At 39.9% G+C, this 26,474-nt stretch overlaps 1 protein-coding gene and 1 long non-coding RNA gene across 9 annotated transcripts in view; one reads left to right on the forward strand and one right to left on the reverse strand.

Moving 5' to 3' along the window:
• The window catches only part of LOC142600292 (uncharacterized), a 429,271-nt gene that overhangs the window by 115,927 nt on the left and 286,870 nt on the right, over positions 1–26,474 (reverse strand). The gene's annotated exons all lie outside the window — the stretch shown is intronic.
• Positions 1–26,474, forward strand: part of SLC45A4 (solute carrier family 45 member 4) — an 87,760-nt gene that overhangs the window by 52,496 nt on the left and 8,790 nt on the right. For all 8 annotated transcript variants that reach the window (XM_075743247.1, XM_075743243.1, XM_075743242.1 and 5 more), the window contains 3 exons: positions 21,869–22,057; positions 25,081–25,260; positions 25,366–26,441. In XM_075743247.1, coding sequence (XP_075599362.1) covers positions 21,869–22,057; positions 25,081–25,260; positions 25,366–26,441 — 1,445 coding nt within the window. The remainder of the gene's footprint in view (positions 1–21,868; positions 22,058–25,080; positions 25,261–25,365; positions 26,442–26,474) is intronic.

Consider the following 26,474-nt stretch of genomic DNA (forward strand, 5'->3'; position numbering starts at 1 on the left):
TGATTTCATATTATTCTTGAGTATGTTCTGTGCGTTAACACTGTTGTTTGCTTCCCCTGTCACATTATATAAACTCCATAGGAGCAGGATGAGGCCTTTGTCTTCTGAAACATCTGGTACTTAATGCTGCTTATCTGTGAGAGGGAATTAAAATCCCTGCTATTGTTTATAAATGACAGTGTATTTTCTTCCATCATTAAACTTGGCTTCTGAGGATTAAACCTCCTTAAACTTCCAGTTCATGGAAAATCTGGGTATGTTTTAAATTATTTTGCAAGAGATTTCGAATAAAAGTGAGCAGAAACTGATGACTGGTATGGTGTAAACTTGGAGAAACTGTTAACTTTTCGAAGCAACTTGTTCAATGAAATCACAATACATGGCTTCTGTTAACAGCACTTTAAACCATCAGTAGATAACATAATTTGGTAATTTCAGGTTACTTAGGTTGTAATTCAAGCACAATTTGGGTTGTAGTGCAACCAGTCAATCCGTTTTAGTTCTTCTGAAAAGTGTCTGTTTCATTAGGACTGCGGAAGAAAAAACCTATGTATTCTGTGACTTGGGATAGCTGCTGCTTTCAGCATGAAAAACTTGCTGTCTGACTAGTGAGTAGTGGTAGCTGTAAACAAGAAGTTTCACAGTTTGTAATTAATTTGATAAAAGCTTTGCCAAGCCTTTACTGTTGCTTTAAAAGATCTTTCCAGTGCTATTGAGGGTTTTATGAATAGTTAATAGGCACAGAAGTGACTGTCAGCATCAGAACTGTTCCTTATTCCCCTGCATAAATTAAATATATTACACTAATGCTTTTAAAAAGAAACTGTGTACATTTACATAAGGAAAAACATGAGCAGTTTACATGTGCTGCATACCTTTGTAATGTCACTGAAATTTAGGGATGTTTCTCTGGTATGGTACAGGAATAGCTTTGATTTTTAGACATTTCACATCTGAGTGCCTCTCTGATGGCATCGCTTTGTTTTGCTGTGAGAGATAATGGGCTCTTGTAGTAAACATTAATTAGTCTAACATTAAATATTGAAGTTGGTCATTTGAAGCTTAACCTTGAGCATGGTGTTCTTTTTTTAGGCAATAACACTAAGGAATAGCTTTTTTGTAAACTGCATATTTCAGTGCTAATTAATAGATTTTAATAAAGGGAAAGGCTGAGCTAAGCAGAGTAGAATACCATAGGTTATTTTTGTTTGGAAACGAAATTATTTCTCTCATTACATGCTTTTGAATCAGCAAAATAGTGTAGTCACTCATGTCTCATATGAGACACATTTCCCATATGTCTCATATGTGTAGAAAAGCTGTTTGGGGGTTTAGGCTGTCACTTCTCCGTTAAAGAATTTAGACATAATATCTCAGGGAAAAAAATTAACATTCAAAATTCTTTCAGCATAAAGCTTAGCAGACCATGCTTAAAGGGTCTTGAAATCTAGTTCATATGAAATTGCCAGTATGGAAAAAGTGTGTTAAGCAATAATTCAAACTGCTGATTCTGAGAAATCTCAAAGTGGTAGCTGAGAAGTCATTATCCTGAAGAGATTTAATATTATGGAGTGAACTTTTAGTACAAAGTAGTGAGTCTCCCCCCCTGAAACTTAGTGTTGATACCTGTCTGAGAAGAATACATGTAGGTAAAGAGGAGATTATGGAGATGTATTTAGAAACCAAGCGTGAAATGTTATGGATAAGTTAGTTTTTAGGTATGTTTCTTCAAAGGAATTAAGGTATCAGTTGCTGACTTGATTCAATATGGAAGGGGATAGTCTTCCTCAGGCTAAGCCTGAGATCAAAGAAAATCTAAAAACCTTAAAGATGTGTTGGGGAAGAAGGGAACAAAGGGATTGGATGAGCTTCTAGAGGCTGCCTATAATTCAAGTGAAAAAGGGCTGACTGGCTGGAAAAACTCTCGCAAATGGAGGAAGCTCTTCAACACAAAGCGGCTCAGACTCTTTATTTCAGCTCAAGTAGTTGAGTTTATTCCTCATCTCTGCCAGAGGTTACATTTATGTTAATGTTAGATGTATTTATAACTGTCTTTCTACAAAGCTGTGTCTTACTAGTTGAGCTGTGCCTTACCTTATCTTATTTTACCAGGAAGAAACTGTTTGGGTTGCTGTAACCTGCTCTTTGACTCTCAAAGTGACATTCTTGTGTGGTCCAGCTGCATCTGGGCTCCCAGGCATAGCTGCATTTGATGCTGATTGCAGGGTCTGAATTCCTCCTTGGAAGAATTAATGGTTTGAGAGCTGACCTGTCCCAAGAGGGGATTGTAAGACAGCTGACCTAAGGACAAGAACTGAATTTACTATGGATCCAGAAAACCTATAATAATAAACACTTAAATATATTCAGCTTTGTTAGCTTTGAAGTTAGTCTTTAAGATCATGTAAAGTTTGTATTGAGATCTCAAGTGGTAGAATGTATAAAACTGCAAATATTGTGCCTGAGGCATGGCTTAACTGCCCTATAAAACCTCCCCACCTATCATTTTTAACTTTCTAATTTAATGCCCACTAAGGAGTTGTGTCAGACTAATTTTACTGTACTTTTTAACCAACAAGCAAGTCAGGCTTTCATATCATGTATCGCTGTTCTGTTACATAAAATACCTTTTGACCTCAAATAAATAGCAGCAGAGTTTTTGAACACATATAGTCTTTAATGGAAGCTTTTGTTAAGGATAGGTTTAAGCCACCTTCAACAGAAAGGTGTTATACAACTATCAAGATTTTTAATCCTGAGGGCAGGAGAAGCACATGCTTTATTATCATATCAAGGCAAATGCCATGTGGTCTGGCAGTTGCGCAGTAACTATTACAGAGCTTTTTTTATATCAATGTTCTGTTTTTCTTTAAGTAATGCTGAATCTGGCCTTCAGAGGCACAACTGATAACACATGGCAGATTTTCAGCTGGGGTAACGTGAGGATTCGTGCTGGCTTTAGGATTGTGCAGACTGTGTGGCTTTGGATGAAAAGCCTTACTAGGAAAGGGAAGTGAAGGAATTCAGAGGCTTCTCCTATAGCATGAAACATGTTTCCTATTACTTAGCAGTAGGTAACTTTTTGTTCCCTTTTTTTGGCTGAATAAGGTCTGTTGAAGAAGCTGCTTCTAAAATAAGTTTCGTACTTGCTCTGGTGCTGTTTTCTCCCATCCAAATCTTTAACAAAAAGTCCTTGATCTTTTAATTGTGTACTGTGGGAATGTTAATACATTTTTTTCCTAGCAGAGAGCATTCACAGTAAAAATTGCGTGTGAAAACACTTTGAATCCTCAGAAGTTTTCCTTTTGAGAGCTTGTGTGCTCTGAGGTCAGTGTGAGTGACTGTATATGACACACAAAAACGCTAACAGGTCTGAGAACTGTGGACCGATAGAAAAAAGCATGCTGCAAGACAAACCAAACTGTATAAAAATGCAGACTGTCAACTATTTAAAGGATGGAGGTTTAAAAGCAATTTTTAATTTTGTTGTCATCTCTGTTCTTCAAATTCTTTTTTTTTTCCTGCAGTGATAAACATTTTAGTTTGTGATTTGTGGGAAGAGCTTGAGGCCTCCAAAAATAATCACTCCCTAAGAAGGAAATGGACATCTCTACCCTTCTGTAGATGTTTCTTTCTATCAGTAAATCTTTCCTGTCCAGAATCCTGCCTCCTTTTTAATCTTGAGTAGCCAAGGTTTAAGAGAGGCTAAACTTTTTGGAATGACTTAGGAGTATTTTGACATCTGTGTTCCCTTTCTTTCCCAAATCTCTTGATCTCTCCTGCCCCATGGAGATCTAGTAAAGCAGCAGAAATAAGGACCAGTTAACGCTGCTACAGGCTAATAGTGGTGAACTGGTTATGGGACTGTATTAAATTATAAGCAGATTTTTTTTTGTTTTTAATTTGCATATCAGCCAATAGCTTCTAATTTTTCTTTCAGTCTGTTGCAAATGTGGTTTTTACTTCTTTTTTGTGTTGGGTCACTGAATTGTCTTGCAATTCTTCCCTCCCACACATTGGACCCACATTGTTGCTATAGTCGAGACAAGCCTATAGCTTTTCTTCTGCTTTCAAGGGCAGCTCTGAGATAGAAAGGAGCACATACAGGACTCAAGGAACTGCAGGATCCCTGGATTTTTAGTGCTCCCTTACTAAGATTTCCCTGTGGGGAAAGGATGAGAGAAGTAGGAGCAGACTTTCGCCTCCTGAAATTGTGCTAAAATTGAGTGGTTTTAAACACACACCTTTATGCAACCTCTTTCCTAGCCTAAACCCTTCCTCTTAATCTGCTTTCCACCCACGTACGCTCTCAGCCAAATTTACAAAGCTCACATCTTTTTATACTTCTGTCTAAACACCCTCTGGAAGAGCAGGATGTCAAGTGAACCTGTGAATGCATGTGCACGCATAGCAGCTGGCTGAGTTTCAGGTTTCTGTTCAAAATTTGAGTTTGACCCTCACCTCTGACTGACAGGTAATTTTGCCATAGTGATAACAGATGAAACGTGATAGTGTTTCCATGCTCTTTATTACAATTATTAAGGACACTAGGACAATTTTCCAGTAGGCAATTGCCTGTTCCTTACTGTAAAAAGAAATCTTTCAGATCGTTGGATGCAGTTCTGGTGGTAGGGACTTGCAGATGCAGAACTGAGATTTGGGTGCCCAGCTTTTAAAACTTGCAATGCCCAGACTCAAATTAATGGTTTTATATTGAATGTGGATTGTGAAACAGGTTATGAAAAGGGAATGGCTGAGAACTCCTTAAGGAACAGGAGTCTTATTTTTCAAGGAAATAAAATTAAGGCCACTTTTGAAATTAAAAGAATGTCAACAGGCTGTTGCCAAATCACGTAATGCTTTAATAAAGCTTGTTTCAAGAGGATTGTCAAAGCTGCAGCCCCTTAAGCTCTGTTCTCCTCTGAGTCTCCTGTGTGCTTGTTGCAACAGTATTTCTGTTGTGATGCACCCTCTGGGACTCCATTTTAATCATTGTCTTTTAACCAAACAACAGTTGAGAAGGTTTCATATATGCTTCCTGCAGGCTATTTTGTAAGAAATTATTGGAAAAGTTTTAGATGCTGATTCAGTTTTTTAAATGGGCTTGTATTTTATCAGGGAAAAACCAGGTCATATATTTTATTTACATTGGTTTGGATAAATCCCCAATAGCTCATGTCACTCCATAAACATATTCCTCTCTCAGAAGTCTTGAGTAACAGTGCTTACAAAGTAGCACAAATGCAGATTTTTCCACAAATAGATAAACTCAGCAATATACTGTATTAACGTTTGGTGATCTTCAGTTGGAGCCTCATGGTGGATTTTTTGCAACGTAGTAGATATAGAGCATGTAAACTGAATATGACCTGGTTTTCTTCAGAAATAAATTGGATTTAAAAGGGTTTCATCAGACAAGCAAACATAACTTGCCCACAATCAGAATGACCTGAAAGCCTGAACTCTACAAGGAGGAGGATGATGAGTAGGTAGTGAAGAGGAGGGAAGGACTTTTAGCTGCGGGGGCAGCGATGGGCAGGTAGTGGCTGGCAAGAGCACTGACGTATTTAGCAAGCACTGCTAGACCTGGTAGGTGGTTCTACTTGGGCTTTGAAACTCAGAAGTGATTCAAGTCCTTTTTTGTCACTCCTGATTTGTAGAAAAGCATGTAATCCATGTTCCCACTGCTGGGGAGGATGTCTAGCAAAAAAAAGTTTCCCCCCTTCCAGTCTCTGGAAACTCTTCCACTTTGTGTAAAATAGCATAAAAGTTCATGAAAGCAAGTCTTCTAAATAACTTTGCTGTCACTGTAGCATGTGTCTCAGCTGTCCCTGTTTATATTAATTCCCTTTATAAAGTAGGTACTTTTTGAAGTTGTTTCAACCCTGATATGCCCAGTGTCCATGTGACGTTCTGAAAAGTAAAGATTTTGATGCAAGTACCTCCGTGGGATTGGGTCAACAGAAGGATTTGAATCTGAGTTTCTATTAGATAGAGGGAGTGGTGACTGCTGTGTTACATTGCTCTACAGTGAAGTTGAATGCTATCTTACTAGGCTGTGAGGAGTGCTCCATGTGAGGATGGAGCTGATGGTTTGCACAGACACAGGCCACCTTTAGAAACAGCTTCCACCCAGCTCAAGAAGCCTTAACACTTCAGAGGAAGACTACCTTTCCCCACAGAAGTGCTGATACAGAGACCGATAAATAGAAAAGATCAGTTCCTACAGTGGCCTGGTTCTGTGCTCGGTATCAGTTTTATCTTTGGGAAGCGTCCCACCATGAGGCAGTGCAACCTCTTTTAATATGCCGATAAATTTTGTATAGCTCCTATTCAGATCATCTTAACCTTGAATTTCTGTCCTTCTCTGGATCCCGATGTATGTCATCTCTGGTTCAAGTGATAAACTGAGCTGGATCATTTTCTATGTGTTCTCGTGCATAGACTGTTCAAAAACATGAATTTCCTCCTTTTATCAGTTGTGCTGCTGTGTAAACAATGGTCTTTCAATAATTCAGTCTATCAGAATTGAGGACCCCTAGAACAATTTGCAAATTCCAAAAATATCCGTCTGGCTTTAAATGAGCTCTTGATCTGGAGGTGTTTAAATGCCTCTTACAAATCTGGTATCTAGACACTTCTGGAAAATAAATACATATTCTGGAAGTAGTATTCTACATATTCTAGAAGTAGTATTAAACTTTGACACTCTAGGAGAAATCTTCAGGAATTTAAACTCAGCAAAATGCTTTGGCTATTCAGATGAATAATTGTTTACCGGGGTAGATTAGTTGTAGTGGGTGCTGTTGCAGCATTCACTGTGTTTTCCTTGCCTGATTTGGAAAGTCGGGCATAGTGTCTTACCAAGCCAGACATTTTCTGGCAAGGAAGAATCATTACAGGCATACCTGCTGTCTTACATAGACTACATCAGGTGACTTAAAAATGATTGTTTATCATACTCTGATGCAAATTAGACAATTTATGTAGTGATGGGATGCCGCTGCAGCCTCGGAAACATCTGATCTGGTGTTTTGTTCCAAGCTAAAACAGAAACGAAGAACAGACGCACTGTGCTCTGCTCCTTCTTTCTCCCCTTGAGTCATTATTCCATAAAACTTTACAAAAACAGGTTTCTGGTTGCTAGACTTCGGTGTCAGTTTATCGCCTCTGCAGTGGTTCTGCACTATATCAGCCTTTTTAGAAAAACTGCTAATTCAAAGGGTTTGGGTTTTTTCCCCTAGGGGAAATGCTCCTAATATTAACGTCTTTGCAACATAAATTGAATGATGCTTACTTTATACTGACTTGAAATAAGAGCAGGAGGGAACTTTGTCATCTGTCTGAAATGAAAATTCAGTTTAACATATTTTTTTTTTTCCTTTCTTTTTTGGTTCAACAAATAGCAGTTATGCAAGGGTGATGGTTTACAAACCTGAACTGGCTAGCCTCTCGGAGCTCGTTGCTAGCAGCCAGCAGTGTTGACACCCCTTCCCTAGGGATTTGCTGGGTCCCGCCCAGGTACAGACAACACTGTATAACAGTGGAGAAGCTGAAGAAGTGCATGGAGGGGGCTTTCAGGATATTTGGGGATGAAATGAGAAAAGAAGATGATGTGATCAGTTAAAAAGCCGAAGGTGGCTTTTGCTCTGTAATTTAATTAAGGCGCAGTCTTAACAAGTGCTCCCTCCTTCTCTGAGGTAGTCAAAGTCATGGGTCATAAATCTTGGGCCAGGGACTCCCATCGGTTTGGATAGCAGTCAGCGTGTGCGAGAGGTTACAGAGATAAATGAAGGGGAAGGTTGTTTTTCTGCACTATGGATTCCTACCCTGTTGACATGGCAAAAGTGTTTAAAATAAATGTTTTTAAGCTGTAACCTTCAGGGGAGGTTTGGTACAACTTTGTCAGATATGAAAGGATTGTCAAATTAAATCCTGAAAATTAGTTTTCAATCTTAAAAATTATTTGTTTCCTTTGGATGACTGAATAATGCTGTGTTTCTGGCTATACCTGTAACTCATATATATATATATAACTTGTTCCATTATTTTATAAGTTCAAATAACAAGAAAAAAGTTACAAAGTGATGTCGAGTAAAACCGCTTTTCACATGATAAAAGTACTTCTCCGGTTGTTTGGAAAAGTTCTGTTCTACTTTGTCCCCATTGGGGCCTAATTCTCATAATTTGCACATTTGGAAAGGAAATGTTTGCTGTCTGACTTGCTAATGTGCTCTATTTGTTTAACTTCAGATTTTATTGGTAAATTTATCCTTCCATGCATAGCCTCACTGAATGTGAAACACACCACGTGCAAGTAAAGATTGCATATAAGACAGTCTGCGGTAAGAAGTCTTTTTCATCTTGTGTGATTACATTTTATTCCAAACTATCAATTCCAGTTATTTGGTGCAAAGTGACTCCATGAATCTCATTATCCTTCATGTAGAAATGCGAGTCGTATAATTTTTAAATAGCTCAGTAAGGGTTGGGGGAGCCACTCCTCTGGGACACAGTAAGTGTGTTATTTGGAGTGCTGCCTGCGACTTGGGGGTCAAATTCTGCTCTAGTTACCAAAATTTCCCATGTGTGCAACATTGTAGTATGACTCTGAAAGCTCAAAATACTAAGATCAAGATTTTTATATAGCTAGAGTTTAGAAGACTTCAGTTTGAAAGCGGCTCTGCTTTTCAATCTCTGATATGCATGTAGAATGTGTTTCATGTAAGTTAATATTCCAGCCAAAACATACAAGTTTATAGAAGGCGGTGTGAAGGTTAGAGGCAGGCAACATAAACACCAACACGATCTTTTTAATCGGCCCCCATAATTTCATCTGAGGGGATGGTTTTCTATAATGCTTTACGCACAAGCCAGGCAGTTGAGGGGCATAAATAGCTATAGAGGAAGACCACTTTTCTTTAGAGGGGGGGAAATGACACAACAGGACACCCTCAGTTGATTCAAATTGTCTGTATGATAGTCCTGTTACCATCATTTCTATGTCTAGAGATTGTTAAAACAACCGGTGAACTGCAGTGTTTTTCTAGGAGCAGTGGTCTACGCAGAAAATCATGCCTGGGAACCACAACCTGCAGTTCATTTGTTGAAGCAAATAGGAAAAGCACTAATAGGATTTATCTTTTGCTTGATACAGCCACATGAGGAATTAACCTCAATAAAGGCAACTGCGTAGAGGAATGCAGTTTCTGTTTAGGAGCTTAGGATGGGTTATTTTCAAAATTCCTCTGTTGTTTTTTTTTTTTTTTTTTTAAAGTATACAATGAATAATGATTTAGAAGAATCAGTGTGGTTTTTTATGTATAATTTGGCAACACATTTACAATAACAAATAATTTAAAAGTGAATGCACTGTTACTGTTCTTTGCTGACTTTTAGCTGGTATGGCTTCCCAGTAGCACAGTTGTGACAAAAATGATCACAGGCAGAGTGTTTATTCCTATCATAAACAAACCTATGGTCCTAAAGACTTTAGAAAGGCCAGAAGGTTGATTTTTGCAGTGTAGTAACAATTAACAATACACTTTTTGTAAGACTGTTATGGGAATGGTGGCTTTTGGGGAGGTGTTGAGTATTGAAAAAGGGGAGTAAAGCACTTTGAGACTGCATGATGTGAATGGCCTATGGAGTGTAGGCAGGATCAATTCAGCTTTTTTTTTCCCCTCTGATTAGTTTGGGCATTTCTAGCTGGAAAAAGTGGCTTTTAGAAAATGAAGTTTATATGAGGTACCTATAATGTTTATTTTTCTGCGTTAGGTCAGCTAGGGTAATTACAGAAGGAGCTGCCTGCATCATTTACTGACCCTTAAAAGGACTATGCAAATGTGATCCCAGCTGAAATTTAAAGACCAACTGTCTGGTCAGTAATCCCCAGGAAGATGAAGGTTCTCGGATGGTATCTGCAGTGGTACACAGGCCAAAAAATACCTTCTTGAGTCTGTTTTCACGTGGCTTCTGAGCATGTAGGGAAGCCTAAAAGTTGGGGAAGAGAAGGATGATTTTTATCCATCTGCAAAGACAAGCTCCTTGTGTTTTACTCTGCTGTATCTATTTTCTAACACACACAACTTGAGGCTGGAAATGAACTATTTTCTTTGCTGCTTGCAATTCAAGGGCACAAATGTTGTGCTGACCACACTCTGCCTGGCTGCCTACTCAACAAAAAATACTTTTTTTTGCTCTCTTCAAGTCTGTTTGCCTTCCTTTTTCAAGTTCTGTTCCTGGATATGCTGACCAGATGCCATGCTGGGCTAAGTATATGCCAGTCATTTGTTTGGCAGCATGAACCGGATCCTTTATGGTTTCCTAGAGCTTGGGGGTCGGTGGGGTAGAGCGGACACATTGGGAGTAAGCTTCTGCTGCAGTGGATGGGAGTTTAATATCTATGTGATGCCTTCTAGCCCAGTGTTTGCTAGAAGGTATGTTTAAAGTCTTCACCTTGAGCGAGTCTCATAGAATTTGGGATGTCCTAACCATGCTCTTCATCTTGTCCTTGCTTAGTTAATCATGCTTCTACCTCCCCTTAAGGTCTCGTTAGAGCAGTGCAGAAGGGTAGTTAAACCTTCCCTGAGACACAAAATCCTTGCACTGCGGAGCAGCACAGGACCAGAGCACCCAAGCAAGGGCTCAGGCTGCACCTAGTGCTGCTGTTGGGCGGCCCCCTCCCACCTGCGAGCAGCACCATATTGAATAGAATTAAGCAAGTATGAATTCAATTGAAAACTTGCTCTTAAGCAGAACAGAAAAGCTGGTCGTTAACCAGACTTTTTTTAGGAGGTGGGAGATGGTTGGTTCAGTCAGGGTTGAACGCTCGGAGTTAACAGTTCAGGTTTGGCTCTACTTGGAGAGAAAGGAATAGGTATTAACATCAGGTTTTGGTTCAGATTTGATTCGGCTGTGTAAGTAGACGGTCATGTTCTGAGGTATTAATGTGTTAATCGCTGCAACAAAAGCTCTACTGTTGATTAATATAACAGGCTTGCAAGTTGGTGCTGAAAGATTTTTCTATTGTATATGTAAGAGTCTCTTGAGTTTGGGAATTTTAAAGTGCATTTGAGCCGAAGTGCCTTTGTTTATAAATTTGCCAATATTCTAGAAATGGTGACGAAAACCCCTATTGAGCTTTGGATAAACTGGGATGCTGCATATCTTCAGGCAACACATGTCACTGTAATTGATGTCTAATCTTGCAGTGAGACAGGGCGAAGTGCTGCAGTCTTACGTAATGCGCGGAGTCGAAGTGGGGCATCACGTACAGCTGATGCATTTTAATTACATCCCGTAAAGGAGAGGGAAGGATTAGTGTGGCAAAACAATTTATTGATTGCTGCATTCGTATACGTGCCTGCATACATTTAGGCACTTGTGAGTGATGGGAAATGGATGCTAGCGTGGTTGCGTGTGACCTTTGAGTCCTTCTGTATCTGCAGCTTGCTTAACTGGCCAGCAACAGGAGACAGCGTTTGCAGCTTGGGAATAAATACACTGACACCGTGAAGTTACCCTCGAGCGGTTATATTGATATATATGTATAGTTGAATACAACCTGCGTTTTTCTGGGACCATGAAGAAAGTTCTCAGCTTTTTATTTGATGTAAACACCTTTGTTATATCCCTAAAACTGCTCTTTGGTGGAGCTTAAAAGGAAATTTTTTTATTACTGCTGGTTCAGCGCACTGGAAGTTGCATCAGATTTAATCTGTATTCCAGTTCAGCTCGTTAAGCACTGTGATGCAAATTTCTTATTAGTGTCAGAGTGATAGCGTTCTAAATATTAGTTAATAAGTGAGAGAGGAAGAAAAAAACAAGTTTCCCAAGAGCCAAAAAGGACAGCACAGATAATCTAGAAAACTTCAGTGAATGGGTTTCAGCAGTCGATAGGAGCTCTTGGTGATGTTGTGTTTTCTTGCCCTCTCTGGAGCTTAATTACCTGCTGCAGCATGGAGAAAGCTTGTTTGGCACTCTGAGTATAAAAGGTTCAGCTGGTTTGGCTTCTGGCTTAAGTAAACGTGGCGCATTTCATTGGTCTGAATGTAGCTTGGCAAAAAATAAATACTATTGTTTTGGTAAGGACATCGTTCTGTGCAATTTATAGGAATTTCTAAGCATTTTTACTATAATAAAAAAAATCTACAATGGCAATTCATTCTTCGGTCTTTCCATGAGCAGGGTGTATGTCATATGTGTTGCCTTTGATTCCTCCTCTTCAGCAGCAGCAGGAGTAGCTAATATTGGCATATCTGTCGATTAGCAATTGCTTGATATATTGGATAAGAAAGGAGAAAACTTGATTGTTATAAGGGCACTAAGCTAGAAATGCTCTTCTACCTGAATTACTACAGGTTACTCCTGTGAAAGTAGGTTAGTAGGAAGGTAAGAAACGTTAAAATAAATAATTAAAGCTTTAAAAGCTGTACTTGACAGCATTTGTGATCACACTGAAAGGAAAGCTACCTTTGCCTGCCTGCAGATCAGTGCATATGCTCTTTCTCCGATGCCTCAGCCTTCAGCTGTTCTCAGGCTTTTGCATCCCCTCTCCCCCTTCCACACTTACCTTTGGCTCACTTCGTGTAACATATGCTTCTCTTTCCTGACACAGCACCGTAAAACTGGGTTATAAACTAGAAATTGTCAGGGAAGCCACATAAACCTTTCTACAACTTTGGCAGAATGGCAGTGCAGCAGCAGAGCTTAATGAAACGCTGATGACTCCCACGGTTGCCAAATATGAGGAGGGGAGGACAGTTGTATGAGGTTGAGAAGCAATAATTGAGCCGAGACAGAAAATGGGAAAACTGGATGATGAAATCCTTTAAGAGGCCTGTCACTTATTTCCTTAATTCCATTTTTTAGAAGTGCTATTTAACCTAACGTGGTTGCTGCTGGCATGCTATCGCATGGGTAATTTCAAAAGCTATTGCTGTACCGAGAGGCAGAATAGCTTTGCCAGAAAGGGGATATTACTCTTCTACAGCTTAAAAACACCTCCAGGACTCTGTGTGTGAAACACTGCACTAATATTTCTGTACTGAAGCTGTTGGAGAGCAAAAGCATTGTTTTATTACCAGTGTAGTTGTTGTACTTTCAAAATGGGTGGCTGTAGTCTAGTTGTAGGCATGGTGTGTAAGTGTTTCCAAATTTTTTAATCTATTTCTGCTCTAAGTGTGACTTGTTTGCATCCAACTACTAAGGAAATTTAAAATTTTAAATACAAGTTTTAAGGAAGTGTTGGACAGTTTTTTCCAGCATCCCTAAACTAATTTCATCCTTTAATATGCCTATTAATTATTTGTTCATATACCTCAAATCTAGATCCAGCTTTCATCTATAATCTTGTCCTTAAGACAGGGAGTGACTAAAGCAGAAGTGTAGGCACATTTTAAAGGCATGGATCTGCTGTCAAAGTTTTGGGTGTCACAGCGATGCAGGTAACGGATCCCCGTCCTGGAAGAGAAAGACAAACGGTGCTCCAGCCCTCTCCCCTGCAAAGGGTCCCTTTTGGTCCTAAAGATTTTTCTCAATGCATTCAGGGTGGGCTGCAGCTAACTTTTGCTGTTAGCTTTGAAAACAACGTTCTGCACTTTGCCCTTGGCTATCAGTCCTTCAAAGTACCGTGCTTTTTATGCCCTTGTAATATTCCTATTATTCTCTTGATTATCACTCTCAGTACTAATAACCCCATTCAAACAGGGGAATTGTGTTTTATCCCTCCACTCTCACACTCTCATGTCCCACAACTGATTGCTCAGCCCTATCCTCACTTCATATAGTCCAGAGCATTAACAGACCAGCTGAGTGAGACCGAGAGCCCAGCACTCCCAGCGCTTGTGCGGACATCCCTGCTGACAAGAGCTAAACAGGAGGGGGGAAGGAGAGGATAGACTTCTTGCAACTGGGTGATAGTTTGTGTTCCAGAAAAATATGTTCAGACTGCAGAGTGCACGTACTCCTGACTGTAAGATGTATATAATGTGCTGACAGCTTGTGAATGTTGCAGGCTAAGCAGAAGAGCTGTTATTTGACAGGCACAAGAAGAATTTCAGGATGTGAATTTTACCAGTGGGAAGATTTAAGCCACAGTTTTGATATTGCCCCTCTTTTATGCGATGTTTATTGCAATAGGTCATTTCTGAGACGCTGAGCAAATAAAGATGCCTGACAACTTGATAGGCTGTAATTTTTATGTAGAAAGCTAGCAGCAATTAAAAACCTCATGGCACTGATTTTGTTTGAGTTCTTCCACCTGCGTGCTTGCAACCAAAATGATCACACATACTGGTCAGTATAATTTTCCTCCAGTATTGTTGTGCAATTTGCAGCTTGTTAAGAGTGGCTTCTGAACAAGCACTTGGCTTTAGCAAGTGTTGTCTTATCACGCAGGCTGGGCAGGCAAAATTTGATGAAGAGCAAATTTTTCACATAAACAAGTCCAGTACTGGGCTTAATTTCTTCTCACACCAGCAGCTGTAAGATGTTGTAGCGTTCGGGATGCAAATTAGAGGGGCTCTCGTCTCATATGATATCAGACTCTGATTTCAAGTAGTACTTAAAAATTATTTCCTCCTTAAAAGCTTGTGCTCCTACATTTGGAAGCTGCTTAAATCATGGTAATGAACACCAGGAGAAATTACTGTGCTTTTTCATATCCCTTCCCTGTTGGTCAGAGTTCCTGTTTCAGTCCAGAAGTTAGAAGGTGGTTTCTCATGGGTGCAATAAACTCAACGTATGAGTGCTGACTGTACTTCAATATAGTGCTCAGATCACCAATCAAGCCTGTTCCAGTGCATTGGTTCATATATTGGCTCAGATTTGGGGTTTTTTTAGTAGCTCGGCGTTCCCCACAAGTTCTAAACCATTAGAAGCCCTAAAATCTGAGGGGGAGATAGCAAGAAGCAAAAGGATTTATGGCTGAAGTTTCATGGTGATACAGTAGTCAAAATAGGCATGCAACTGGTTTGCAGTTTCTCTGGGAGACCCAAACTGTGGCAACTCGGTATTTTTATTTTAAATATAAGGGAGTGGGTATCAGAGAGCATTTATGAAATGATTGCAGCTGCGTTCTGAAATCCCTCTCTATCCTGTATAGACACTCCAAAGCTCAAATGCTTGAGTTTGTAGTGGTTTCTACGATTTTGTTGTAACAAGATGAAGAGCAGATACTGGGGTTCTAACTTTTTCACAGTTTTTTGACAAGCATTGGTTTTGCTTGCTATACTCTTTAAAAATGCAGTCTAAACAAAGCGGCTTGTATAAGCAATGCATTTTATAAACAGATCAATGTGAAATATTTTTAGCAACACACAGTATTTTATACAGTGATGAAATTGTGGAATACAAAGTATTTGCAGGGCAAGACAGCTTCTTATATTCAGAAATTTGTATGGTGTTTACTTTAAGAGCATAAACAAGTCTCTAGGTGATGATTTCTGACAAATGAAAATAGGAGCTTAGCATCCTATTCCCATATCAGATCTTATTGTTAAGCTTATAAAGAACTATTTTTCCCCCAATAGAACTTATCAAAAAGAGGTTTTGAATAGAAACTGCTGCATGTGACTTAATCTTTCTTCCATGTAACTCGTGACCTCACGCAGCCCTTAGACTGATGGTGACACAGTGAGCATTTCCTGTGAACCGTGAGCAGTGCTGGTCCCACTATTGTTGGGCACTTTTTTTTGTCTGGGAAAAAACAAACCCTTATTTACTAGAAGCCAGTGTCCTGTTTGTTTGTAGCTGGCTGGGAAATGCCATATTACAAGGGTCTCAGTGGCAGTCGTCGCTGCTAACAGAAGCTGTTGTTGTGTTTTACTCTTTTTCTCACTGATTTGTATGAGACTTCTGAGTCTGCCTTGTGACCTGCTCCAGATTCAGTTCACGGCACAAATACTAACCTTGTTTATCCAATATGTTTTTTTCCTCCTCGGTGTTTCCTCAGATTAGCTGTCAGTAAAAGCCTAAATAATAATTGTCCAGTTATTATTCCTCCCCCAAGAGGCCACCAGGTTACTTTTCCAAGTTGACGGATGGTGGTTCGCTGTTAGAGCTGCTACCTGGCAAGGCAAGTATGGTGGTGGAAAATTACAGACAAAATAAAGGAACAGCATTAAAGTCGTAATGGGATGCAGCTGCTTTGGCCTTCGAGTCCACATGTGTGAGTCTCAGCAGCCTCTGGTAAAGTATTTGCTGTGTGATACTTCTCTTGGCTGTCCAAAATCAGTCCCAGCCTAGTTATAGCCTGTTCCAGGTGGGTATAGCTGCTCTCGGTGGTTGGGACGTTACGCATTTGGCTGTAAGAGGTTGTGGTGAGGCAATCATATGGATGACAAACTTGCTGTGCGGTACTGCCTTGAAATCTAGTCAAACCCAGCATCCGTACATCTGTTCTGCACGCCAGAGACTGGATGCTGCAGGGCTGCTAGCCGGGCGCATCACGGTAGCCAAGTTTATTTAAAATACATGCTGCATTTGAGTCCTTGCCACTAGATGGGGGTATCAGAAGGAACTTACTGGTGTCAAAATATTCCCTTTATCTCTTCATTTCTGCTCATCATCATCTTGTCCTGGCTTGGATGCCTTCTTAACTGTCTTCCCATTTTAAAAATACTGTATAAAATGATAAAGTTCTGTAGGTATAGCAGCATATATATATACACACACACAGAGAAAGGAACCGTTAGGATATGTAATTACCTTCCTCAATTGCCTAGCACCCTTCAGAGAGATAATTTCTATAAAGTCTGGTTATTGGAGCTCATTCTTGTGAGGCAGAAAACCTCTGAAAGACTTGGATTTTTTTTTTTATTGTTTATATATATACACATACACACACAATCTCTTTAAGTATTTCAATTCTCAGTCCCCTTATTTATTTTGCTCCTACTGCCAAATCGTGCACGCCAACCTAAATATGCATATCATGTATGCAGACATTCAAGATACTAAAACCAGAACAGCCTCTCTTAAGGGAAAAAAAAAATGTATTTGGGGGTTGGAGTTCTTAGTCTGTCTGGAACTTTCTCATTTATGTGAAAACATAGAGCACTAAAGCAAACCTACTGTTGAAATGATGAAGCTCCTGTAGACTCTGCCAGTATGAAGCATATGAATTTCATGAAGAACATCTACAAAGGTATATTTTGAAGTCTTGTTTGATGGGACAGTGGAGTTAGGGCTCAGTGCCTTGGCAAGCTCTTTCCTGGAAGACCCATGGTAGGACACGGCTGGTAGCTCTACAGTAACCTAACTTTCCAGCAACAGTGCTGAGTGCAGACATCAGTGAAGATAACTAAATCTATACAGAGACAGAAGGCTTTTCTAGGCACCAGGACTGTTGTCTTGCAGATTTTTGGTTGACTGGGTAGGCTACAGCTTATCAGTAACCCATCTCAACTTTAAAATATAGAAAGCAAATGCAAAAGGAAGCTTTGAGTAACTAACTTTACTATCCATCACTGAAACAATTGCTCTGCCTGCCCATACATTGTTCAGGTGAGGAGTCTGCTATCTGTCAGGTACAGGAGAGAGTTCTTCTGCCAGCAAATTAATTTTTCCTGTGCTGTTTTATTTTAGCTTGTACGTGCACCAGCTTCCCACCAGGAATCTTCTCTGACCCCACTCAGTAGTTTTCCACTTGAATAACCAACTAAATTCTAATGTGGCGATATCACTGTTTACATACTTACGGTAAAGAAAAGTCATACGCTTCACTTAAATGATAACTATTTTGAATTCTGCATAACTGTATATAAAACACATACAATGATTTTATAAACTGCTAGCTTACACTTGGAATGCAATTTATGAGAACCCTAACACTTAGGTTACAGAAGTAGTCCTACAGCATGACTTCTCCAGCAAGAGAAAAAGCAGGTTGTGCTCATGTTGATGGTCCCTACCATTATACAATTTGTGGGAATTGCTCGTATTTCACTTGAAAGTTATCCTTTTCCTGTTTAGTTGGAGGAGCACTGAAAGCTTTTTAGAAATTCTTCCTTTTTTTTTTTTTTTTTTTTGGCATGGGGCTATTAATTCTTGTATAGATCTTTATCATGGCTTCTTTTTCTAAAGATAGATATTTCTGCCACTAAAGAGTACTTAAATAAAAAAAAAAATACCAAAGTGGTTTGTCTAAAGAAGGATCTCCAAACATAATGTTCTTGGGTTTTTAAGTGTCCTTTTTACCCTTCCATAAAAGCTACATCCCTAACTCTGTTCTGAAATCACTGAGATTCATGTCTTTTGCAAAGTAAGCCATTTAAAATGTAAATATTTGGATTTAGGCTTTTATTTATAATACTTAGATGTTAGGAAGATTGCCCTTTTCAATCAGTGAAAATAAAGCGTGCTGAAGAAAGCATTTCAATCTCTCTCCTGACTCATACATGGAAAGATAAGACTCCCTAATTGTAGACATTTAACAGAGGTTGGGTAAAAACCCTTTTTTCCTTTCTGTTACAGCCCTGTAAAATCAAACCAGAATGCAGGCCTTAACCTGATTTGGAGTTATTACATGCAAAGTTGACCTTGAAAGTACTGAAGTCGAAGTACTACTTGCAGTAAAAATCACTGTGTTTATTAAAAATCTTAGGACATTTTTATGACAGTTGGTTAACTGTGGCTATAAAGTATAAAAAACTCCCTATCTTTCCAATTCAGAAATGTGCAGTTTTTATAGCTGAAGGAAAAATATTTGTAAACAAGTTTTAATTCTCTGCAGAAGTCGTCATTTCAAATGGATTAAGTGTTTCCAGAACTTTTTCTGTTAAAATTTGTATACACCACAGAGAAGTGCCATTGTAGATTGGAGACAAAGTGACGGTCACAAGGACAGAGGGACGGTGACCTGTGCAAGCCCCGTTGTCCCTGGACATACGCTCATATCTCTTCTCCCTGCTGTACTAGCGTTTCCTTGTTGTTTCTACTCATAGTCTTCATTAAAATGAGTTGTCTCAATGGATGTTGGAATATTAAAAGAGAGCCTCTTAATTGTATGCATTTTACTTTGTTTAAGATTGTTTATTCTTATAAGATAGGATGGTGCGTGTAACACTAGTAATGGAGCTCTTTGTAGCCTTCATCCCCTGTGTTTCTTTAAAGTGTCTGTGTGATTTACTGCAAAACATTCCCTGTGTCTCAAGTGTTTACTGATGGACGAGCTTGATTGAGGTGTCCTAGCTCATAATTCACAAGTCACAACATAATTCAGAAAAGAAACTTCTGTTCTCAACATACAGCTCTCTTGCAGTGATGTGACATCAACTTATTTCAGATGTTGGTGATCGTTACAATAGAGATCGATGACGTTGGTTAAGCTATAGCTTCTAACTTTCTTCAAAACAGACTCACTGCAGTAACTTGACGTCATACAACAGCAACCACTGATGCATAGCTGCTGCTGAACAGGGTGGCTCTGTGGAGGCAAAATGGGATGAGTATTTACGTGTCGCCATTTCTTCCGTCCCGCAGAAAAATCATTCACCCTAAATAAATCATAACCTGTCTACTGTTTAGTTTTGCTTGCCTTAAACTAAATGTTTCCTCATTTTCATCATTCTTTTTTTTTTTGAAGCAGACCTCCCCTATCTCTATGCCAGCTCAGGCGCTGATAAGCGTTAGCTTCCTGGAGCAGGTGAGGTGCCAGTTAAACGCACAAGTGCCCAAACCTGCTTGTGCGTTTGGGAAGGCTGTTGAACTCAAAGGTAGAAAAGAAGTTAGCATGTTAAAACTACAGGGAGATGGGAGTTTTCCCTGCCCTTTTATTTGGATAACAGCCTGACCTGAGGTCTAATTTTTTTCCTCTGACTCATTTTTTTTTTTGCTGACGTGCACCTGTGATTAGGATAGGGCTCGTTAAATGAGAAGCTGGGTGGTGCAGATAAATGCTGTGCTCTGGAGGAATGGTGCTAACAACTGTGGCTTCTGAACAAGAGCTTTAAACCCACTATGTCCCCCCGCTAAGTGTGTCTCAGCTAAAACTTCTGTGTCAGCCAAGATGTCGCCAAAGAGTTGGTAAATCTAAGCAAGAGGTAGCGGTTTGAGCCATGAGGTGAACAAGGTGCCATCTGGACGAACATACCCATTTCCTAGAGATCTAAAACCTGCTGCAAAAGGAGTCGGTAGTTTTATGGTAAGTGCTGATGTGGAGTATGGCCTCAGGTACAGGCCTGTAGCAAGGAAAGATGGCTAAACCATGATGCTTTCCCCGTTCCCTGTGGGCAGGATGCTCACGGGCATGGTTAGTTGGGTTCAGAAGAGGCAAGTCCCTTCTGATAACTCTGTACTCCTCAAGGTGGCTGTCGCCGTTAACCTGTTTGTTAGCCAAAGTTGAGTCAAATCACATAGACCTCGACCTCACACCTGGACTTTGAATCCTGATGGTGAATTTGGTTATTTATGGTAAGTTGTGGGCCAAAAATGTCTTATTTTCCTATATTTCTGCATCACTGCAGAGCGCACCAATCTCAGAAAAATGTGATTTTTTTTTTTTTTCATGGAAGAAGTCAGCATCATTAGTCAAGATTTGATGGCACTTGAAACAGCAGGAGATTAGACTTCCAAATTTGCTGCACAGGCTATTTTGGGCAGAGATTGGTATAATCCTGCTTGATAACGGATGCCTCAGTGTGCTGAACAGGGAGCACAAGGTACAGGTCGATCTCGCCAGCGAAGGTCAAATACTGCTCAAACTCACAGTACGTGATTTTGAATAATAAATGGTTTTCCTTCCTAGGGTAAAGACACTGAGTTTTTCAGGCTTGGCATCAGTTGAAGTGCAAGAAATTGATTGTTTTGGTTTTAATACTTTGCTCCGAAACATGTCGGAGCGGTTACCTGCCCTGTGCTGGTAAATTGAGACAGGCGGATCTCAAAGGACCCGGGTGTTGCTGCTCTTCTGGGCCAGTCTGCCATCTGCAGGCCATTGCTCTCCATGCTGGTGTAAAGCAGGGTGTTGGGGGGTTTCTTTCCTTCTCCAGAAAGTGGTATTATTTGTAACAAGTGTTTTTTTTTCCTGTGTAATAAATCCAATTTGTTTCCATCCGATCCTATGGATAGTCACCTCAGTTCTGGGAAAAAAGCGAGGGTAGTAGAGATAAGCAAGCTTCCTTAGATTTCTCTAGAGGTTAATGGATAACTGCTTTTTCTTTTATTGTCCATTTTTCAATTTTATATGAAAACATTTTTGTGCTTAGAAATAAAACATTTCCTATGACAATGAAATTCTGCCCGTCAGTCCATTAAATCTTAAATAACTCTTAATGGTAGTGGTCTTAGATGAACGGTGCCACTATAACATTCAACAGGCGTTTTGTTGAGAAAGGGATATGTGTATATCATAACCAAGTAGCTTTCCAAGCATCCCAAAGATCTTTGGGTTTATAGTCCACAAATGGATAGAGGATGCAACAAAGCTATTTGGCTTCTACACACCAGACCTTCTTCACAGAGGCCATCACCACCAACCCCTGTCAAAAAAAATTCGGCGTACTCAGCAAATTTCAGGAAAAGTGTGATTTTTTTTTTTTGAACATTAGTAACTAATCTAGATTAGTGATTCCACCGTTAGATATATCTTTTTTTCAAAAACCTTTTATTTCAGTACTTTAAATGTACCTATTGTTACCTTCTTATTGCCCAGATATTCGAAAGATATAAAATCTGTGCTTTCCTTAGCTGTTTTTTAACCATTGATAAGAAATCTTAACGGAGTTGTTCATTTGGAAGAGAATTTACTGCAGGTAAATTACTGATGAATTTACAGTTTTCAAAAGTAGAACAAAATTTCATGTATAAAGCGAAATATTTGGTGTGCACCACATAACCTTAAAATCATTTTTTGTCTTTGTTTTAGGTCTTCCTGAACAATACTACAGCCTCACTTGGTTCCTTAGCCCTATCCTGGGCTTGATCTTCACTCCGCTTATAGGTTCGGCTAGTGACCGCTGCACGCTGAGCTGGGGCCGCCGGCGGCCTTTTATTCTTGCTCTCTGCATTGGTGTCCTCTTTGGAGTTGCACTTTTCCTTAACGGCTCTGTTATAGGTAAATAATGAGGAAATCACCTGCGTATATCTCCTGCTAACCTATCTGCTTTAAGATGTTTATGTAGGAAGTAAAGATAATGATATGCAGTTGGTTTAACTTACGTTTAATGTGAAAATCAGGAGAAATCTCTGCAACGCAGCAGTTGAGCTATCCATCTTGCATGTTTTTATTCTTATTCAAAAGTTACGGTGCTGTGCTAAGTGTTGTGCAATCATAGGTGTAACTGGTAATACGGTCTTATTAATACAATTGTTGCCAGTATAATGTTTGCAGTCGCTGAGACGAATTTGGTCGATCCTTGACATGGGAAAATTGTAGCAACCTGTTCACAGGGAAATGTTTCCTGTTGTGATCCATTTTCCCTTTAATGCATATCTGGCAACACATCCTGTTTCCAGCATTATTTCAAAAATTATCTTTTCACTTTTTCTCGTGCTTTTCTTAGACCTGGTATTGAAAAAGTCCAGAACACAGTTAATATTTGTTTATCAAAAACTATGTGGGAAAATAATTTTTCCTGAGCCCCCATCAAAGCTGGTAAAAATAGTTTCCCTTGAACATAGTTTACTACTGAACTTAATCTACAATCTCTTTGTAAATTTAGTGTAGGAGAGGTGACAGCAAGTACGTTCGGGGAAATGTTTACATCATGGTTGGACTGATGCAAATGAAAGGAACTTAGCACCTAATAATATCCTCTTGGCTCACTCTTTTTTTTTTTTTTTTCAGGCTAGACGCAGGTCTATTGTGAAAAAGTTTTACTAATTGAGGGAAATGAGCAGAACATTACCTTGGCTCAGTGTGCTAGCTTTTTTTAAGCTAGATTGGGGTGCCATATGATGGTTTTCAATTTTCTGCAAACTGCAGTGGACAAACTGTTCAGAGGAATGATGTTTAGCTTATGGGTTTTTTTAATTTACCCAAGCAATAAATATTAATTTTTTTAATTGCTATCATATGGTATCAATTGTAATTTGTAGTTGTGTCTCCAAGACTTATTCCTCCTCATCCAGATGCATGCAAGATGTTAGACTGCAGCCCTGTTACAAGATTTTAATTGATAGGAAGCTCTTGCTTCCACACAGTGGTTTTGGTCAGCAGCCACTGATACTGGCAAGCAAAGCTCAGACATAGTTTATTGGTTTATTTTGAAGTATCTCAGCTTCTAATAAATCAGCAGAAAATATAGTCTTTGATTTTTCTCTAATTCTTTGTTATACAGTAATATGGTCTATTGCATAGCTTTCTGGAAAACCTGCGCTTTCCCAATACTCCACTGCTACTTTCCCGATACTCCAGGGCAATGAAACTTCTTTAAAACACAGAGGTTACTGCAATGCACTGCGAAAGTCAGCTGTATTCTTTATGCATCCGTTCCTGGGACGCGGTTGCGGTAGATTTTGAACAAATACTCTCTTCTGGAAAGCACTATAAACACTGCTGTGCCTCCCCCAAGGGAGCCTGGAGCAAACTCAGCTGAAGTAAGACCTGTTCCGTGGTCTCCTCTAGACCCATTCTGTACTAGAAGATAAAGATTCGTCACTAACATTCAATTTACATCAGCGTAAGACAATGCTTGAGCTGCTATTTAGAGCAGGTGCACAATATGGTAAAGCAATACTAGTCTCTCTTTAATTGAACTTTTTGAAATGGTGGCTTGTGTCACTTTTCAGAGAGAAAAGGGAGTGTCTAGCAGTTTGTAGGAAGGGGCCTCATTTTTAACATTTTTTCTTCTAGATGGACCCTATGAGCTTTCATTGTCTGTCTTCTTCCCATTTTACGTTCACACTTTCCTATCCGTAGTCTCCAGTTACTTGCAATCCTAATTTCAAGTTGGAGCTAAAGGCAAAAACTGAGGTGGTCATCGTATCGTACCCTTTTTCATAACTTGGCCTCTGGCAACAGGAGTCATCGGGAGGGGAACAAGCGGCACTAGAGCAGGCTAAAAAAGAGGTTCACTAATCCTAATAGTACTACAGCCATGTCCCCGGAGATCAGCTGTGTATAGATCTTATTCAGCTCTTGTTCTCTACGCTGTATGCACTGTCCAGGTTTCCAAAAAATCTAAAGCACTGACACCGTTGCTGTTTTCTGCTGTAAGATTCAGCCGGGCGTGGAACATGTATGAACTTCTTTAGCATTCAGAGGATTTGGTATAAATAAGGATTGAATATGCAGGAATCATAGCACTTGAGATTTAGATGATATTTGGTGGCTTAGCCAGTTCATCTCTTTCCACAGTCATTTTCATCAGTTACGCTAATGGTTTTATCAGAGTTTTGCATGTGTAACGTTTAAATCTCTCTGATTCGAGTAATTCATGCTTTTGTCAATGGCTTGTTTCATGAAAAATTCTCCAGCTGTATACTAATGCTGCCTTTCTACTCTAGACAAAAAGCATTTCATCCCATGCTATCGACAGAAGCTGACTGATGTTTTTTGCAATGCAAAATACCTTCATGTTGCTTCAACCTTAAATATTTTGTTTATAAAAGCGATCTAGAAAATATGAATATTTAAGAAAAGCAAAAAGAGAGTCGAGGGGGTTAAATTTCACTTTATCCTATTGTGCTGTGACCATTACATGTTAGACACCGTGTCAGGAATGCTGTCAGCAGTGCAGTTACCCGTGTTTGTAACTGATAGATGATGTGTGGCAGTTTGGGTTTGGATGCCTTCCTCTCTCACCCTGCCTGTCTTTTATAAAAACAGCCTTCAGCATTTGAAGGAAAATACATGCAAGGAACATGAAATAATATCCAATGCTCTCAAAAGGTTTAAGAGATACTTTCAAAATAACAGTTTGAAAAATAAATGTCAGTTTTACAAATGTAAAAGTATGATCTTTGTCCCAGGCCTTCCATGAAGCTGTGCCAAAGACTTGAAATTGCCATTTTACTCTGTAAAGCAATGTTTCCAGTGAGTGTGTTGGCCACCTTTCTCTTCATGAGTTAAGATTGCTTTTAGTAGTTCTCCCTTTTTGAATGACACGCTCAGATTCCTCTCTCATTTTTCCTCAGGTCTGGCTATTGGCGATGTCCCAGACAAGCAGCCCATTGGTATAGTTCTCACGGTGCTTGGTGTTGTGGTGTTGGACTTTTGCGCTGATGCGACAGAAGGGCCAATTCGGGCCTACTTGTTGGATGTGGTGGACAGTGAAGAGCAAGATATGGCCCTTAACATCCATGCATTTTCAGCTGGTATGGAGTTAGTTGATATGTTTTTGGCAGCTGTCAGGTCTTCCTGATGACCAAATTGTGACTGAATTGATTTTTCCTGAACTCATTTTTTTTTCTCTTCTACAGGTCTCGGAGGAGCAATCGGTTATATGTTAGGAGGGCTGGACTGGACACAGACCTTCTTGGGTGGTATTTTTAAATCTCAAGAGCAAGTCCTTTTCTTCTTTGCAGCCATTATTTTCTCTGTCTCCGTTGCTCTCCACCTGTTTAGCATTGAAGAAGAGCAATATAACCCTCAGCAGGACAGGATTGATGATGAAGGAGACACACTTTCCAGCGTCAAATTCAGTGGTAGTCTCCCCCCTCTGAATCGACTGAATGTAATTAGTGAGGAAGAGCCGTATGGAGCCTCTATGTTCCATGATGAGGTTCAGTCAGAGCATGATCTCAATATGGAGTTCCTTGAGGTGAACATTGTAAGAAGTAAGAGTGACTCAGTTCTGCACATGCCCGATGCTACATTGGAAATTGAATCGGAGCTGCTTTTCCTGCATGACATTGAACCCTCCATTTTTCAGGATGTTTCATATCCAAACACTCCCCACAACACAAGCCAAGAGATCATGAAGTCCAAACTCAACCACCTGTCTGCTTTCCTCAGGGACAATGAGAAAGAGGAGGAAATGTTGCTCGATAATCGCTTAAATGAAGATAAAGCCCCAAATGTCAATGGCTCCCTACCAAAAGAGTTCCTCAATGGACACGCTAGAATAGGCATGAAGCAGTCTAGTACTTCAAACTCCATGCGAAGACGGAGGCACATGTTCTACCGTCAGCCATCGTACACCTTCTCGTACTATGGCAAAATAGGCTCTCACCGCTATCGCTTTCGTCGGGCCAATGCCATCGTCTTGATAAAGTCCTCACGCAGCATGAACGACATCTACGACATGCAGAAGCGGCAGCGACAGAGGTACAGGCACAGGAATCAGAGTGGCACGACAAATTCAAGTGGAGACACAGAGAGCGAAGAGGGGGAAACCGAAACCACTGTCAGACTCTTGTGGTTGTCGATGCTAAAGATGCCAAAGGAGCTGCTGAGACTGTGCGTCTGCCACCTCTTAACCTGGTTTTCGATCATTGCTGAAGCTGTGTTCTATACGGATTTCATGGGCCAGGTCATCTTTCAGGGCGATCCGAAGGTAAGAGAACAGTTACCGTTGGCCATCCTGCTT

The sequence above is a fragment of the Balearica regulorum genome, chromosome 2, assembly GCF_011004875.1.
Source record: "Balearica regulorum gibbericeps isolate bBalReg1 chromosome 2, bBalReg1.pri, whole genome shotgun sequence".
Taxonomy (NCBI): domain Eukaryota; kingdom Metazoa; phylum Chordata; class Aves; order Gruiformes; family Gruidae; genus Balearica; species Balearica regulorum.